General features: G+C 42.8%; 1 protein-coding gene across 3 annotated transcripts in view; it reads right to left on the bottom strand.

Moving 5' to 3' along the window:
* Positions 1-15,161, bottom strand: part of LOC306705867 (catenin delta-2-like) — a gene marked incomplete at both ends in the record, with an annotated part of 121,564 nt that overhangs the window by 88,062 nt on the left and 18,341 nt on the right. For all 3 annotated transcript variants that reach the window (XM_079172730.1, XM_079172731.1, XM_079172732.1), the window contains one exon: positions 12,743-12,855. In XM_079172730.1, coding sequence (XP_079028856.1) covers positions 12,743-12,855 — 113 coding nt within the window. The remainder of the gene's footprint in view (positions 1-12,742; positions 12,856-15,161) is intronic.

The raw sequence follows: 15,161 nt of genomic DNA, 5'->3' as shown, positions 1-15,161 counted from the left end.
TGTGGGGCCTTGAGGTTGTTTGAATTATTCACTGGATGCCTTTGATTCAGTTTAATCTAGCAGAAATGTTCCTTCCATCCTGGCAGTTTTGACAGTAAATTGGTGATTTTTTTTTTTCAACTGTAGGTGCTTTGCAAGTAAACTGGGAACTACATGTTTAACTAACACACCTCTTTGACGAAACGCTTAGTGCAATTCGTGAGGGCAGTCGCAAAAAACATAAAGGAGGAATCATTTTCTATAAGAAAAAATTGCAGACACATTATGGCAATAATATGTTAACAAGAGTCCAAAACGCTATAATATATTTGAAGAAAACAAAACATTATATAGTAGCTTTGCATTGCATCTCTTCCAGTATACCCAAATACTGTATTTAAGCTTGTGCGCTTCAGAACAGGCTTCTTTCAAGTTAGCGTGAATATGTATTTGTGTGTTTGAGGGCATGTTTCTGTGTCTGCGGGTGCAAAGTCTCCCAGTGTGTGTGTGTGTGTGTTTGTGGAATAAGGAGGTTTTCATCGGAGCTTAACTGTGACATTTGTGTCTCCATTCTGCTGGCAGATCAATAATATAGTCGCAGATGACTGTACTAACACTGGGAGACGGTTAGCGCACACACACACACACACACACACACGCAGACACACACACTTAGCCGAGTGTGCGATTGTGGCAGACAGAGCCTGTCTGTGACTGTGGAGGATATTAGGCTTATTAAGAGTGTCTGGGTCTCAGAGTGACTCATGCTAAATCAGTGTGTGTTTGCAGGGTAGCCGGTTAAAAGGGCTTAACATGAGAACGCATCCCCCCCACCCGCCTTCCTTGCCTCCTGGCTCATTCTGTTATTCCCTCGCTCCATCCCTCTCCCCACCTCCCTTCTCGCTCTGCGTCCATGTTGAATCCCTCGTCTGTCCTCTTTTCAACTCTATGTTCTCTTTCTTCTCGGCATTTCTTCTACAATTTTACGTCTCATTTTCGGGTACGTTGAAAGTGGACATTTCAGAAATGTATTTAATATCAGCCTTGTACCACGTTAGAAATGCACAATGACACATGGTTAACATTGAGAATCGAATGATTAGGTTTCCACAACAAAACTAAGGTTCGAAAAAACATCATGGTTTGTGTTTAAATAATAATGTCACAACTAGGGCTGCCCATGAACTCTCAGTTGACTAATCGGTCATTTTGGTCTTACCTAGCGCCACAACCTAGCTCAACAACCTAGCTCAATGATCTAGCCTAACGACCTAGCCTAACGACCTAGCCTAACGACCTAGCGTAAAGACCTAGCGTTACGACCTAGCCTAACGACCTAGCCTAACGACCTAGCGTAAAGACCTAGCGTAAGGACCTAGCGTAAAGACCTTGCGTAACGACCTAGCGTAACGACCTAGCGTAAAGACCTAGCGTAAAGACCTAGCGTAACGACCTAGCGTAGCGACCTAGCGTAACGACCTAGCGTAACGACGTAACGTGGCATTTTAGCATGGCAGCGTAGCGTGGCAATGTAGCATGAACATTGTAACAACGTAACTACTTAAATAAATAACAACAACTGCCTTTATTGGACGTAAGGATACGTTACAAGTGTAAAGTGAACATTAACTTTTGGTTTCACAGGGTGAACAAACAGCAGTGGTAAAAAAACAAAGGTGTAAATATTGAATTTGAAATTCATCATGGTCAGTCCATTAGAGAAATGACAACCCTGACATCATGAATATTTCTTTAATCCTTGTGGAAGACTCTAGATTAACAGCTCATAGCAACTGCTTTCAGCTTCCATGACATCTGAAAAAAAGTCAGCAGGACGGATAAGTCACTCACAGCAGATAATTCAGGACCAAACACAATAGAAAAGAAATAACACGACCATAATGTGGGCCTGAATGAATGAAGCAGCATTTTAAGTTTTTAAGGCTACTCCTTGTTTGTGGTAATCCAGCTTTTTCTGTCATGAAATAAACTGCCCATGCTTTCCTTTTTTTTTTGCCAATAACATTAAAAGAATGAATGCAAAAAACAACTTCTTCTTACAGACAAACAAACAAAAAAAAGTCTACTTCCACTCTTACGACTGAAGTCACAGTGTGTGAAATTGAATCGAGTCTTTTGCTAGATAAAAAGCTGGCGTCTTACCGCGAGTTTGAAACAACAACAGACATGATGAGCCAGATTTGTTTCGGTCACTGTGTGCCCCCCCCCCCCCCATTTCCCATCAGGCCTCTCCTCTCCATTCATCTGATCAACAGAGACAGCTCTGTACAGACCACTGACATTCTCCTCCCTCCCTCTTCATCTGCTCCCCTTTCGTTCTCAACACTGACTCCAAAAGATCGATACGCGGAGTACAGTAAACGCCAGTGTTTAAAATGTGACTTCGCACCCCCCTTCCTATTTCCTCCCGCTCCTCAGATCGATAACAAGGACACACCGCTGTCATCATCAGGCACTCGGCCTTCTCTGGATCAATTGAAGGTTTTAAATATTAACATCCCCTTTGCTTGCATCATCAAAGCGGCACCCTCATTATCATGCCTGAATCTGAATCATGAATCTGCTCTTCTCCCTACACCAACAGCGGCACCTCCAGTCACCAGTCCGTCAAGCTCCTTAAGTTTGCGGATGACACCATCTCATTGGACTCATCTCTGGCGGACCTACAGGTGGAAAATTGACCATCTGGTGACCTGGTGCGGCCTGAACAACCTAGAGCTCAACGCTCTAAAGACAGTGGAGATGGTTGTGGATTTCCGTAAGAATGCAGCCCCACCTGCCTGTGTGACTCCCCCATTGACGTGGTGGAGTCCTTCCGCTTCCTGGGCTCCATCTTAACCCAGGACCTCAAGTGGGAGCTTAACATCAGCTCCATCACCAGGAAGGCTCAGCAGAGGATGTACTTCCTGAGGCAGCTGAAGAAATTCAACCTGCCTAAGACAATGATGGTGCACTTCTACACAGCAATCATTGAGTCCATCCTCTGCTCCTCCACCACGGTCTGGTACGCTGCAGCCATCATTCGCTCTGCTGAGAGGGTGGTTGGCTGCAATCTGCCGTCCCTCCAGGACTTGTTCGCTTCAAGGACCCTGAAGCGAGCTAGGAAGATTGTAGCCGACCCCTCTCACCCTGGACAATAACTGTTCATGCCCCTTCCATCTAGCAGGAGGCTGAGGTCCATCAGGACCAAGACCTCACGACACAGGAGCAGTTTCTTCCCATCCGCAGCCGGGCTCATTAACAGAGCCCGGCTCCCCCACTGACTCATCCCCAGGACAATTTTCCTACCGGTCACTCCCCTGCACATCCCTTCTAGGTTCTTATTGAAATACACTTGACACTTTTACAGTACACTTACATCTCACTTGTTTATAGACCTGTTATCTGTTCGTTTGTGCACTTTATTTTATATTTTACTTTATTTTATATATTTCTGTAAATTGTAATATGTTTCTACTTTGAAAGTCAAATTCCTTGTATGTTCAACATACCATGGCAATGAACGGTTCTGATTCTGATTCTGATCATTATACTCATTGTACCGTTCATGTTTACAAATTCACGGAGACTTTAGAATCCAAATGGTTAAGAAAAGGGAGAAAGTGTCGAGTATGAATGAGAGCATTCAATATCAAAGGCCTCGAACGTCAGAGAGAAATAAAGACTAAAGATCACAGATTACTCATTCGGGCATGAGTGCACTGCTCAGATGTTACACCAGAATATGCTTTGCCAATACCAGGATTTTTTTTTCATTTTTCTCTTTTCTTCTTAATAAATCAAAACTTTAAGAGCCTTTTCAACTTTTCAGAATACCAGATGGTTCAGCCGGGCTGGTATCAACATACGGGGACGATGGCCGAGAGGTAGTGGCCTTTAACTAAAAGTCTGTTTCATCCGGGCACAATGTTGGGCATAACCTTTCAGAGCGCTGGCATTTAGAGAGGAGCCTGTGATGGGAGTCCAGATGATGCAGTTTATCAGCCTGATAGAGGAGAGCCTATTATGTTCCAACCGCCTACAAAAATACAAAAACTGAAAAAAACCACCTTGATAATCCTGGAGTAGAATAAAGGTTTGATCACTGCAGTCACTAAAGTAGTTTGAATGTTTGCGGGGTCTCTCTGCTGGTGTGACTGCAAACGCTAGCTGGCGCTGGGGTTCCTATGCCACTGTGTTGAGAATGCTAGAAGCAATGTTATATCTGTGAAAGTAGCAGTACGGTGCGGGCAGTTTTTTTGTCGGTGAGTTTATGATACAACTTCTCAAGACCCTAACTAAGTCACCTTCTGCTGATTAAAGTGAATGGGGTTAGCCCCGAAGATAGCGACAACTTCTGAGCAATGAACAATAGAAACACCGACAGCCAATGGAAATCCATACGAATTTACGGCAAACAACTTTGCAGAGAGAATCATCATTGACCCCTGTGTTTTAAGACACTCAAGAAGAAACTCACAGCAGCTGTGAGTTACAGAAGTAACAGGTCAGCGATATCCATTTTGAGGCTCCGACACCGGCGCCGCTGTTTACAGACCATTATGGTGTGGAAGCTCACATCGTTGTCGTCCTTGGTGTGGCCCTTAAGATTTCTTAGTTTTCACATTCTGCAATGATCCACTAAATGACAGCCTCGCTATAAAACGTAGTCTGTGTATGATTACAGCAGTGACATAAAACTACAATTGGGAGTGATAACTCTTGGCAAAGCTCCTGCACAAAATCAATCAAACAGCAAAGTCTCTACACTGTCTTCTGTTACTCTCTGATGTTCTCAAGTCACTACACATTTTACGGAGGCATTACCTTCGCATTACCTTCGCACAGGTAGCGGCAGTATGCATCCTTTATGACTCAGCCATATAGCAAAGAGCAGTGCTCCATAGTTGTTGTCGGTGTTGTTCGAAAAAAAACATCAGTGGATAAACATAAAGTGTGCAAAATTAATTTGTCCGTTACATAATTGACCTACTTCACAAGTGACTGTGACTGTGAGATTGCATGGTAAAACCGCACAGCATGTTTCCCTAATTAGCAATATCAAAGCCATATTTATGTAATCATGTGGAATGTGCACATGCAGGGCCAGGTGTGATTTTGTTGTGTGCGTTTACCTGGGTTTGATTATGTGTTGTTGGGTTATGGAACCTGTGCTAAAGAAATTAATAAACAAGACTAGACTCAGACATGTGGCATTTAAAAGACAGTTTCAAGTAACATATGCTGACAATACCAACCACATTGTTTGTTAAGAAGTAACAGTCAGCAGCCTGTTAGGACTCAAGTGCAGACAGAGGGCAGGTAGATACAGAAATAGACAACAAGCAACTTTGGAAAGAAATGGGAAACTGACTGAAAAATGGAAGACAGAAAGAAAGGGCCCCTGAACACAACCATTCAGAGCGACCCCAACCAGTCCGCTCCTGCAACGCTTAAACTCCAGCCAACCTTACCCAAACCCCCAACCAGTTATCTCTCCAGCTGCTACATCCCAACCCCGACCACGGAGGGCAGAGCTATGACAAAACACTAGTCAGATGGGAGGAGCTTGGCGAGCTTGTTTGATGCAGAAAAGATGCATTTCTATCACGCTGTAAGCATACCAAAGCACACTAAACAACACATTGAATTAAGTGGCAACACTTTTTAGTAACAGGTGATTTTAGTGCGTAGAAGGTAGCTATGGCAACTGGATAATGGGAGAAACAGCAGCTGAGGAAAGTAAATCAAACATGATTTTGTTTATTGGGGTTTTTTTAGGGGCTATAGTGGGGTTACTTTAATTCTCTCTATGGGAATATGATTTATGTGATGTAATCTGTTGATGATGAGATGGGGACAGTTTTGATTGGGTGTCTATCCCTTTCTACTTTAGTTTATTCTATTTCTTTACACATTGTTTTAGATTGTCTGCTCTCCATCACTGATGGGAGTGAATTAGCTGTCTGACTGACTGGGGTGTAAAATGTTTTGTCTGACAGGCCTGATATTGTCTCTTTGCGTGTCAGAAAATGTTCTAATAATGCTAATTCTTCAGATTGCCTCCGTGAGAAAACGGTCCTTCAAAACGACTATTAGAGACTTTTTTTTTTAAAAAGAGTTTTTATTTATTTAACAAAAACAGGTAATAGTTTTCATCGAAGCTGCACCCCTTCCACAAACAGCTTCGTTAGTCTGGGTGTGTTGAAGAGGAGTGGAGGCAGAGCCACAGCGCTGTGGGTCTAAGCTGGCAGCTTAGCGCCCTGACAGCTTCTGGGTAATGGGTTCTCGCTAGCCAGGGTTACGTTTTCCCGCCAAACGAGCAGCGTTGGTCCTCGCAGGGGGCTGTGGCTACTGCCAATGCTAATGCACACAGACACACACACACACACACACACACACACACGATCACCACTCAGCAGCCGGGTATCCGGTTACCAGACTATACAATCTGGACAGCCAAAAGAGGCAGATGAAAAGCCCACCTTGGGAGGAGGCTAGTCCTCGGCAAGCCGAGTGGAGTGGCCGCCAAGGTGCCACCAGAGCTCTGATAGCTGTATCTGCTGGGCTGGTGTGTGCTCGCTGTCAGAGGTCCACTCGGATGATTAGATAAAGGGACTGTAGCCAAGGAGCACGTAAACACTAGGCAGAGTGAGGCATGCACCAATACAGATAACAGAGAGATGTACTGCTCATGTTCTCTGCAGTGTTTCCTCCTTAGTTATACTTTCTTGGTTTCTTTTACCTTCAGATTGCCAACCCACGATGCAGCGGGTCGAGGTCAGAGTCAACCAGCTGCTCCAGGATTGGTTTAAAAATCTTTACTGGTGCAGCCAACTGGTGCACCCAACTTACACCACAACTTACTCTTAACCGCACTGCTCTGGCAACCTGACCTTGTGTTTGGATCGGAGGGAGCGACATTGTGAGAGGTCGGATAAAGAGGGTAAAGAGAAAAGACAATATGGTAAGGGAAACAAAATAACAAAAAGAGGATGAGTAGAGGGGGAAAGAAAATGTTCCTTCAACTTCAGTAACAGCTGTCAAGACAAAAAGCTTGGCTTATTGTAAAGCAGCTCATGGATTGGGCATTTTAAGCTATTTCATTTGGCTAATGTCATATGGAAGTTCAATATGGCACCTATAGCGATAAGCGGCAATCGCAGTTGTGTTTTTGGATCCCACTTCCCAGAGATCCAAACAGTATCGCCACTTGTGATATTTCCCGGGAATACGGTTCGTAAAACTGCAAAAGGGCTTGCATCAGTGGGCCGTAGGTTCACTCCTCATTTAGTTACCTCTCTCTGCAATAGATAGTGACTTAACGAACTATTAAGGCAAAAAACAGACATCTACAATACTATCAGAATCATGGCAATTTACCCTTTCCTTCATCTCCACCCCAGAAGAACCACCGAAGTATCCCCTTGCAACATTGACATTTGAGGCAGAATGGTCCTTTAACTAATGAGGCGACGTACATCGCGCTCTTCTCTTGGCAGACAAAAACATTGTCTCCGTTTGACTGATAGAGCGACACACACACACACACACACACAGTGGATTTGTGCCTTTTGAAGTGATAAAGCAGTGGCATATGCCAAGGCAGACACTGTGACCTGTGGTGACTGATTACAACTGGAAACAAAGGCAGAGCTGAAGATCTCATTAGCATCTCTGAAAGTCCTTATCCTCCACAACACAACAGGAGTCCTGAACTGCCGGCCCCCTCACAGCTGCACTTAAGGCTCATTCCTAATTTAACTTTTCTGTGGTTTAGCCCGGCTGCCTATCTGGGGACAGATTTCCATTATTTTAAGTACTTCATTGCTTACTTTATAATGGAGCTGTCAAATTCAAATAATACAGCCAAAGAAAGTCAACTGAAAGGACTTCTAACTAAAATAAAAAAAAAAACTGTTGGTGCATGATTCACATATCGATTGGTTTTGGGGATTCCCTTCTGGTGACACAGGAAAATCTGTATTTTCAATAGTTGCAAGGACACATAAAACACTGTTACACAGTCCCATCCTCCTTTCTACCTTCTATCTAGACAATATCTATCTGTCTGAAAATCCCACACAGTCATTGTATTGTTCCCTACCATAACAACACCGGTGATATTATATCTACTGTGCCTCGACTATGTAGCTACGGTTTGTCTGGGAGTAGAAACAAGCGCTGCTCCTTTGAGAATGCCAATCATGCTGCATTCACATGGAATCGACCAGACGGTAAATGCAAACTTAGTGGGCGTGAGCAGGATGGTGAAATTAGGTGAAGTCTGCAGAGAATAACAGCAACGATAACCATCTAAGTCAAAGCATTTAAACATTTTTTCTGGATTCTACGTAGCTCCCTCACCCAAGGTGAAAGTTGTAACTAGTATGCTTCCTGGCTTCCGGGTAGTATTTCAAGACAGTATCATGTTTTAAATGATAATATTGAATGTTAATGTTGGGACCATTTGGATTACTATGAGCTGAGAGAAAACAACTGTTTTGGGCTAAAAACAAACTCATTCCGGCTCAGGAAAAAATAATAGAGAAGTAGACTAAGATCTTTTTTTGTCATATGGTTTCAAACGTCAGACATGAACCGTTGTGATCAGCTAACGCTGTTCTAAAGAAAGCAAAAGTAACTAGAATATACAGCTTTCCCTTTTACAAATAATACCGAATATATGCATAGTTAACTGGAAGTAGAGTAACTTGCTCGATATTAAAGTATATTTGTTTGGAACACTTTCCTTTAGGCTACTTCTTCTTCCTACTATACAACTGACAGCGCTAGCTAGCTAATGTGACAGACATGCACTGAATTAAAGTGAGAAATTGTAGCTTGAGGCGAGTAATGCCAACACAAACAACACCAGTAAATTAGCTTTTGCTCGTGGTGATAAATGTTTCTAGCACTGTCCCACACTGCAACTGGACATCCTGGATTTTGAACACAGCGAGACAGACCGCTAACAAAATAATAGCTTTTATATAACAGACCTTGCTGACGAAGAAAACAAAACATTGTACGGGCCAAAATGCATCTCGGCCATGCTAACATATGCTAACCTCGCTAAAAGCAAAGACGATAGAAAGGAACTTACGTAAAAAACTATTCATTTACTACAGCCAATTATCCACCAAAATGACAAAATGGAAAAAACTCAAAACACAGCAGCAATTTGAGTTTAGCTTTACTTCCACCAAGCTGCTGAGAATATATTCAAGCTCCTAGTTTAATTGCTGCGCACAGTGTCAATACCTCTCGCCACAAATGCTACCAAGATAAATCCCTGTTCACGTCTTGTAGCTGCAGATTAAATGTTGCCCCTTCTGTTCGCCGGGACAGGCAGTGATGATTCAGAACGGCAACAATACCAATGTTTCAGAGGAGATTGGGCAGTAAATCCTTCATGCTTTCGGCACTGCAAACTTCAAGCAGTGCCTTGTTTTGTTTTGCCAAACCATTTGTCCATTCGGTAATTACCTCCAAGTCCAACCAAGTGGACATAAAGCAATGGCGGGCGGACATTGCGGACGCTCTGCTCCTCACTAAATAATAAACCCAGCTAATCAAGTTAGCAACATGGCAGCCTTTATTCCATCCTGTGCGCAGCTGGGTGATGAAGTGGAAGACGTGTTTTTCTTTTGGACTCCACACCTCTTCCGTCTCCCCATGGTCGCTGCTGTTTTAAATGGGGGGCCCTCGATGCAGCCCTTTCAAAGCGTTGAGGAGCTAAACACATCACCAGTTAATTAGACTGCTGAATAAATCAGGTTTTAGACCATCTTTCGGCTCTTTGTTGGTCCACCCTTCCAATTGAAATGAGAATTACAATGCGGGCAGATGAGTAATTAGTTTGCGAACTGATGGAATCCCCGCTCCCTTAACGGAATCAGAGAGTATAATAGATGATGGATCGTGTGCGCCTATTAGTGTGAGTGTGTGTTTGTGTATGTGTGAGAGAGAGTGAGACAGAGACAGGCTTTAATCGTGTTACATTGTCCTGAGAGGCAGGCTAAGTGCGTTACCGCTATTGTGTCAGGAGGGCTGTCTTCACATCACGGGACCGGTATGGAATGTGTAGAATGTGTTCTTTGAAGCTTGGGTCCAAACTCAATCAAGCGGCAGATAATATGACACAGTGTGAACAGTGTACTTCCTCTCGTCACGAAAAAAGAAAACAACAAAAAAAAACACGAAGGCCCCGAGCAGAACAATGGACTCCTGTGACAGCTGCGCATTGTTTAGTTCTTTTTAAGAAGCAAATTGCAGTTTTTAATGGACAATTAATAGCGTATCATGTTTGCAAAGCTGGGGATTTGCTTTGTACCATCAGAACTGAGCCAACATTCAATTTAAACTACCGAAAGCAGACGCTTTGATCAACCTGGAGGGTTACACTGACAGGGTAGGAACGATTTTGCCGCAAAAGAATGTAATTTGGCTCGCTGCTGCTGCTGCTGCTGCTGCTGCAGAAAGGTATGTTGGGAAATGCTGTCACTCTTGATTATCACAAACGAGGGAAATTAGTGAGATTTGAAGAGATTAGGTTTGTATGTTAGCACAACACGAGGTCATGTCTGTGTTCAGCTCATGCAAAATGCTAAAACAAATATATGTTGATTTTTAATCATGACACTTTGACTCCAAGTACAACAGCTGTGGCTGTAACACTCTAATACAGGTTATAAACAAATCCACATAGAAGCGTTGATTGATGCAAAATGATTTGATCATTATTCAGTTACATGATCATCAAATCCGGCTTAAAGCTGCAGCCGATGCAGTTAAGAGCTCCAGGATTGCAACTTGATCCTGTCAATAAACTGAAGTCTGGCAGTGAGTTATTGACAGATCTATCCAAAGCCTTTTTCTTGACGCACACCTTACACATACAATGAGGTCTATACGAGGTCTCAAGTTATCATCATTGGGCTTTTATTGTACTCATTTATGAAAATGACTCTGGATTGAGCAGAGTTGTTTTATAAGGTGATAACAAATTAATTGCTTCATGTCCCCTTGACCTCCCTGATGTTATTCTGCGTGTTTATTGAGAGGGATAATACTAGTGAGAGCTGATAACAGCTACTGTGGGTTCTCAAAATGAGGTCAGCTAATGTGAACATAATTACAAGAATGTAGTTGTATTAAAAAAATTGATAAGTAAAAACAGCTCTTCTTTTGAACTGTTAAACATTGAAGTAGAATTAGGTGGGAAATTATGAATAGCAATGACTTCTTTTTTCATTAATTATGACCATCCATTATGTTGCATGATCACAATCTTTAAAAAAGGCGAGCAACAGTATTTACCAGCTGAACTAACCGATGTTTTTTAATACCAATGGATCGAATGACTTTGGGCAATATGATAGGTAGTCACAAACCCTCAAAGAACCACCACACAAGTCTGCAGTTCTTCAAAGTGTTTAGCTTCTTTCAGCTCATTGTTATGGTTTTAGAACATGCAAGTTTGGTAAGTTTCACACTATGAGGCTCTACATACCCCTCTAGCATCAATTTTTGCATGTGTCAATTTACGCTCCTTGCATTCATGCACTGTCTTTTCAACATAAACTTCCCCTTTCACAGGAAACAACTTGGTTAGGTCAAGGAAAAGGCCATGATTTGGGTTCAAATAAGTACATTAGGGTTTAGGGTTAAGTAGGCTTCATTACGCATACGGCGTACCAACGTATTTTACATAAAAAACAATGTTGACTTCCGGTTTCACACGGGACTCCTTGAGTGAGAGTCCTGCATTTGATTGACCCATCCATCGACCCCCGACCGGCATCCCAAACGGAATTTGTCACACTTTGTCACATTTGTCCCACAGAGAGCGTCATAGTTTGGGGGCGACTGACCAAGCTGCTCTATTTGATGAGTTGGGGGTGCGAGCGGGCTGGCTATAACAACTTGATATGGTTATAATTTGTCAGGTTGTACACTAGTTGCCAAAAATGATGCATTAATACTTATCTAAATTGGACCCGCGTTAAGCTAACTAGCTAGCTAGCTCTGTCTGAGAGAAACGTCTGTATTTTGCCAATGATAACTTCAGTGTTGAGCTTAGGTAGACGCAGCTAGTCCTTTTAACAATCAATGTATTTGCTAAGAGGTCTTATGTTGTAACTATCCCTCAAAAATATTGCCATTACTTATTAAAGATAAATGCTACACATAGTTCCTTTGATTATGCAGGCAGAAGTAAAGCTATAGCTACCAGATCAGGTGTCACGTATCTTACAGACTTCAGTAACGACACTTCCGCGGTTATTTTAACCCAAACGACGATCTATTCCTAAACCTAACTAAGTAGTTTTGTCGCCTAAACATAACTGAGTGTTCATTCTTAAAAGGCTGTGTACGTGTTGCTGGCTTTCGAGGGAAAATGTACGAAAAAAATGAGGAGTAACTTTTCGGAGGATACCATCTGAACCATTGTATGAGGATACATTGACCAGATATATGTATCTCTTCCACTATGATACGTGTTAATTGTGTGAAATTGTAAGAAAGCAACAATATAAATGGGTATGTAGCCGCTCTGTAGTATGTGTGTGGGTAAAGGGGGTGAAGGAACACTGTGGGTTTCTCTCGCTTTCTCTCGTTTCAATCATAGAGTTGGATTTTTGGACACAAATCAAGGAGTGTACCAGCTGTCACCTGCGAGAGCACGACTGACACACACGCAGGTCAGAGTGCACAGAAAAGGTCCCGACAGGTGGGAGACAAAACCACACAAACACACCTGATGCTAGTCATGCTTCCAGTCTCAGAGCCAAGCTTGCATCTCTCCAGCTGAGTGGCAACGATCTGTCGCTCGGCTTCCAGCTCCCTGGTCAGACGTTCAAACTGCAACTCCTGCAGAGAGAGAGAGAGAGAGAGAGAGAGAGAGAGAGAGAGAGAGAGAGAGAGAGAGAGAGAGAGAGAGAGAGAGAGAGAGTGTCAAAACGTGCTTATTTACGGTCACATTCACAGTCATCCTGAACCTTACTTTTGGCGACCACTGTCTCTGACACGTGTTGTTGGTGTGAAATGGACTCTGCGGTCTGTGGTGGCAGAAGAGGCCAGATAGCGCTGTGTCTGCCACTGTTTCACGCCGAGAAGAGTGCGATTAAGTCGTCACAAATGTGACATTTGTTGTTCCGCGAATCGAAAAAAAACCCTCACGAAACAGATGACGTTTTGGGATGATGGATTTTGTCATTTTTTTTTTCCCGTGAAAGCTTTAGTCGAATGCCTCCCTGACAAAATCATCTATACACTCTATAGTGAATGGAGTTGCATCCTGCTGTTACCACGTGGCAGCTGGGAGGAAATAGGTTGTCAGTAACGTTTTCTGCATGTGTAGCGGGCCCTGGAAGAAACACTACCACCGTCACCCTAAAATGCGTGGCCCGATTCTAATCCCATACTATATAAACTTTACAGAGATAGAACATGTGCATACAAACAGGTGGATGTAAACTCACTTGTGCAAAACAACCCAGCAAGAACATGTTTTTTCTTACCCTAAATCTCTCACTCTTTCTAACCTCTTAACTACAAAAACTGCATTTTCTCATTTCTCAACTTGAGGAATCTATGACTGTCCATGAGGAGACGTGCGTTACAGAGATCTGGTCATTAGTAAAGCTGACACCACGAAGCGTCTTTTACACATGTGAGGCTGCCTGTTCTGCTCCAGGCGAGTGTCGTTCACAAACAATGTAACTATCAGGTGTTATATAACGGAGGGGCGTGCACCTGGGCTGTGACCCGCAGGAGTAACCTGAAGCAGCTGTCTGAGTGTGGCAAAAAAACGACTGTAAAAGATGTCATGCCAGAAAAAAAAATGAAACAATGTAGAACATTTTTTGTGAACTGGCAGACCATGATGCACATTTTTTATAAATATGTCTATTAAATACGTGTTGGTAAACTATAAATTATTACACAGGAAAACTGATAAATGAGACCCATTGTTGTGATGCTTAATTCATGCTCTTCAATGTGCGATGAATAACCACCAATTAACCGGTATGCAAACAAACCAACCGCTGATTATAGTATCCGTGTCTCTGCCGTTGGCTGCGATCATTAGAGCTGATTACACACAACTGATTTCACAAATTTGTGCAAAGAAAGGATGAAAAAATAAAAATGACTTAATTTGTCGATTTGGATTGTAGATATAGTCTCAAAAGCAAACAGGGTCTGCGCACAGGAGCAGCGGCCTTGAAATCATGATTTAGATCTTAAATTGCTTTCTGACAGTTTTCTGGCGGGTTTCTAGATAATAAAAGTGATGGACTTATAATAAACCATGTCAGGACGGGAGATCAATCAATCAATCAATCAATCAATGTTTCCACGGTTTCCATTTCAATACAATGGAGCTGCTCTCACAGAGATCGCAGCTCATCTAAAAGCTGTAGAATTCAGAATTTAAATCTGATGGAGCTCCGAATATTTCATTTGGTTTTGAAGGTCAATTGCTGAAATATTGAAGTAAAACTGCACTAAGCGGAGATTCTGTGTGTGACGATCCTGGAAGTGACACAAGCGCACATACAGTGCCTGCGTTACATGTGTTACTGTTTCGCTCCTCTGCCTCATGTTCTCTGTGCTCATCTGACACATCGCAACATGTGGAACAAGGTGCGTGACAAATAGCCTGCTGCGTATCTAACACTGAACCCTTGGGGAGTTCCTGGCCAAACAATGCTACGTACATTTTCACAAAGCTATTCCATTAATGGTGAGTAAAAAGTCAGTCTGCTCTGTTGGCAAGGACACGGCCAGAGAGGCAACTTTATCATATTTTCAACACTTAAAATGCACTCAAAGCATCACTGAAAAACATTATTCTCATTCATAATAAACAATGTGTTTCCATCTTAAGAGCGCTGATGAGAATGCCTGAGGCAGCTCCAGGCGTCCCACCGTAATGACACGATGTGATTATAATGAAGCAACGATGTAAGAAGTTAACAAATCACACTGCAGATTTGACCATGATTATGCATCGTCTTCTTGCTATTAAAGGGATAGTGCGGTGAAAATATTCTACGCCATCTGCTGTGGGTGATACCCTGACGATGGATGAGAACCCCCTTCACAACACCTGAACTATCCCTTTAATGGTAACTGCACGCACAAAGATGGAAACACAGCCGTACATGTAC

This window comes from Pholis gunnellus, assembly GCF_910591455.1.
Source record: "Pholis gunnellus genome assembly, chromosome: 14".
Taxonomy (NCBI): Eukaryota; Metazoa; Chordata; class Actinopteri; order Perciformes; family Pholidae; genus Pholis; species Pholis gunnellus.
This window is presented reverse-complemented; position numbering and strand designations above follow the sequence as displayed.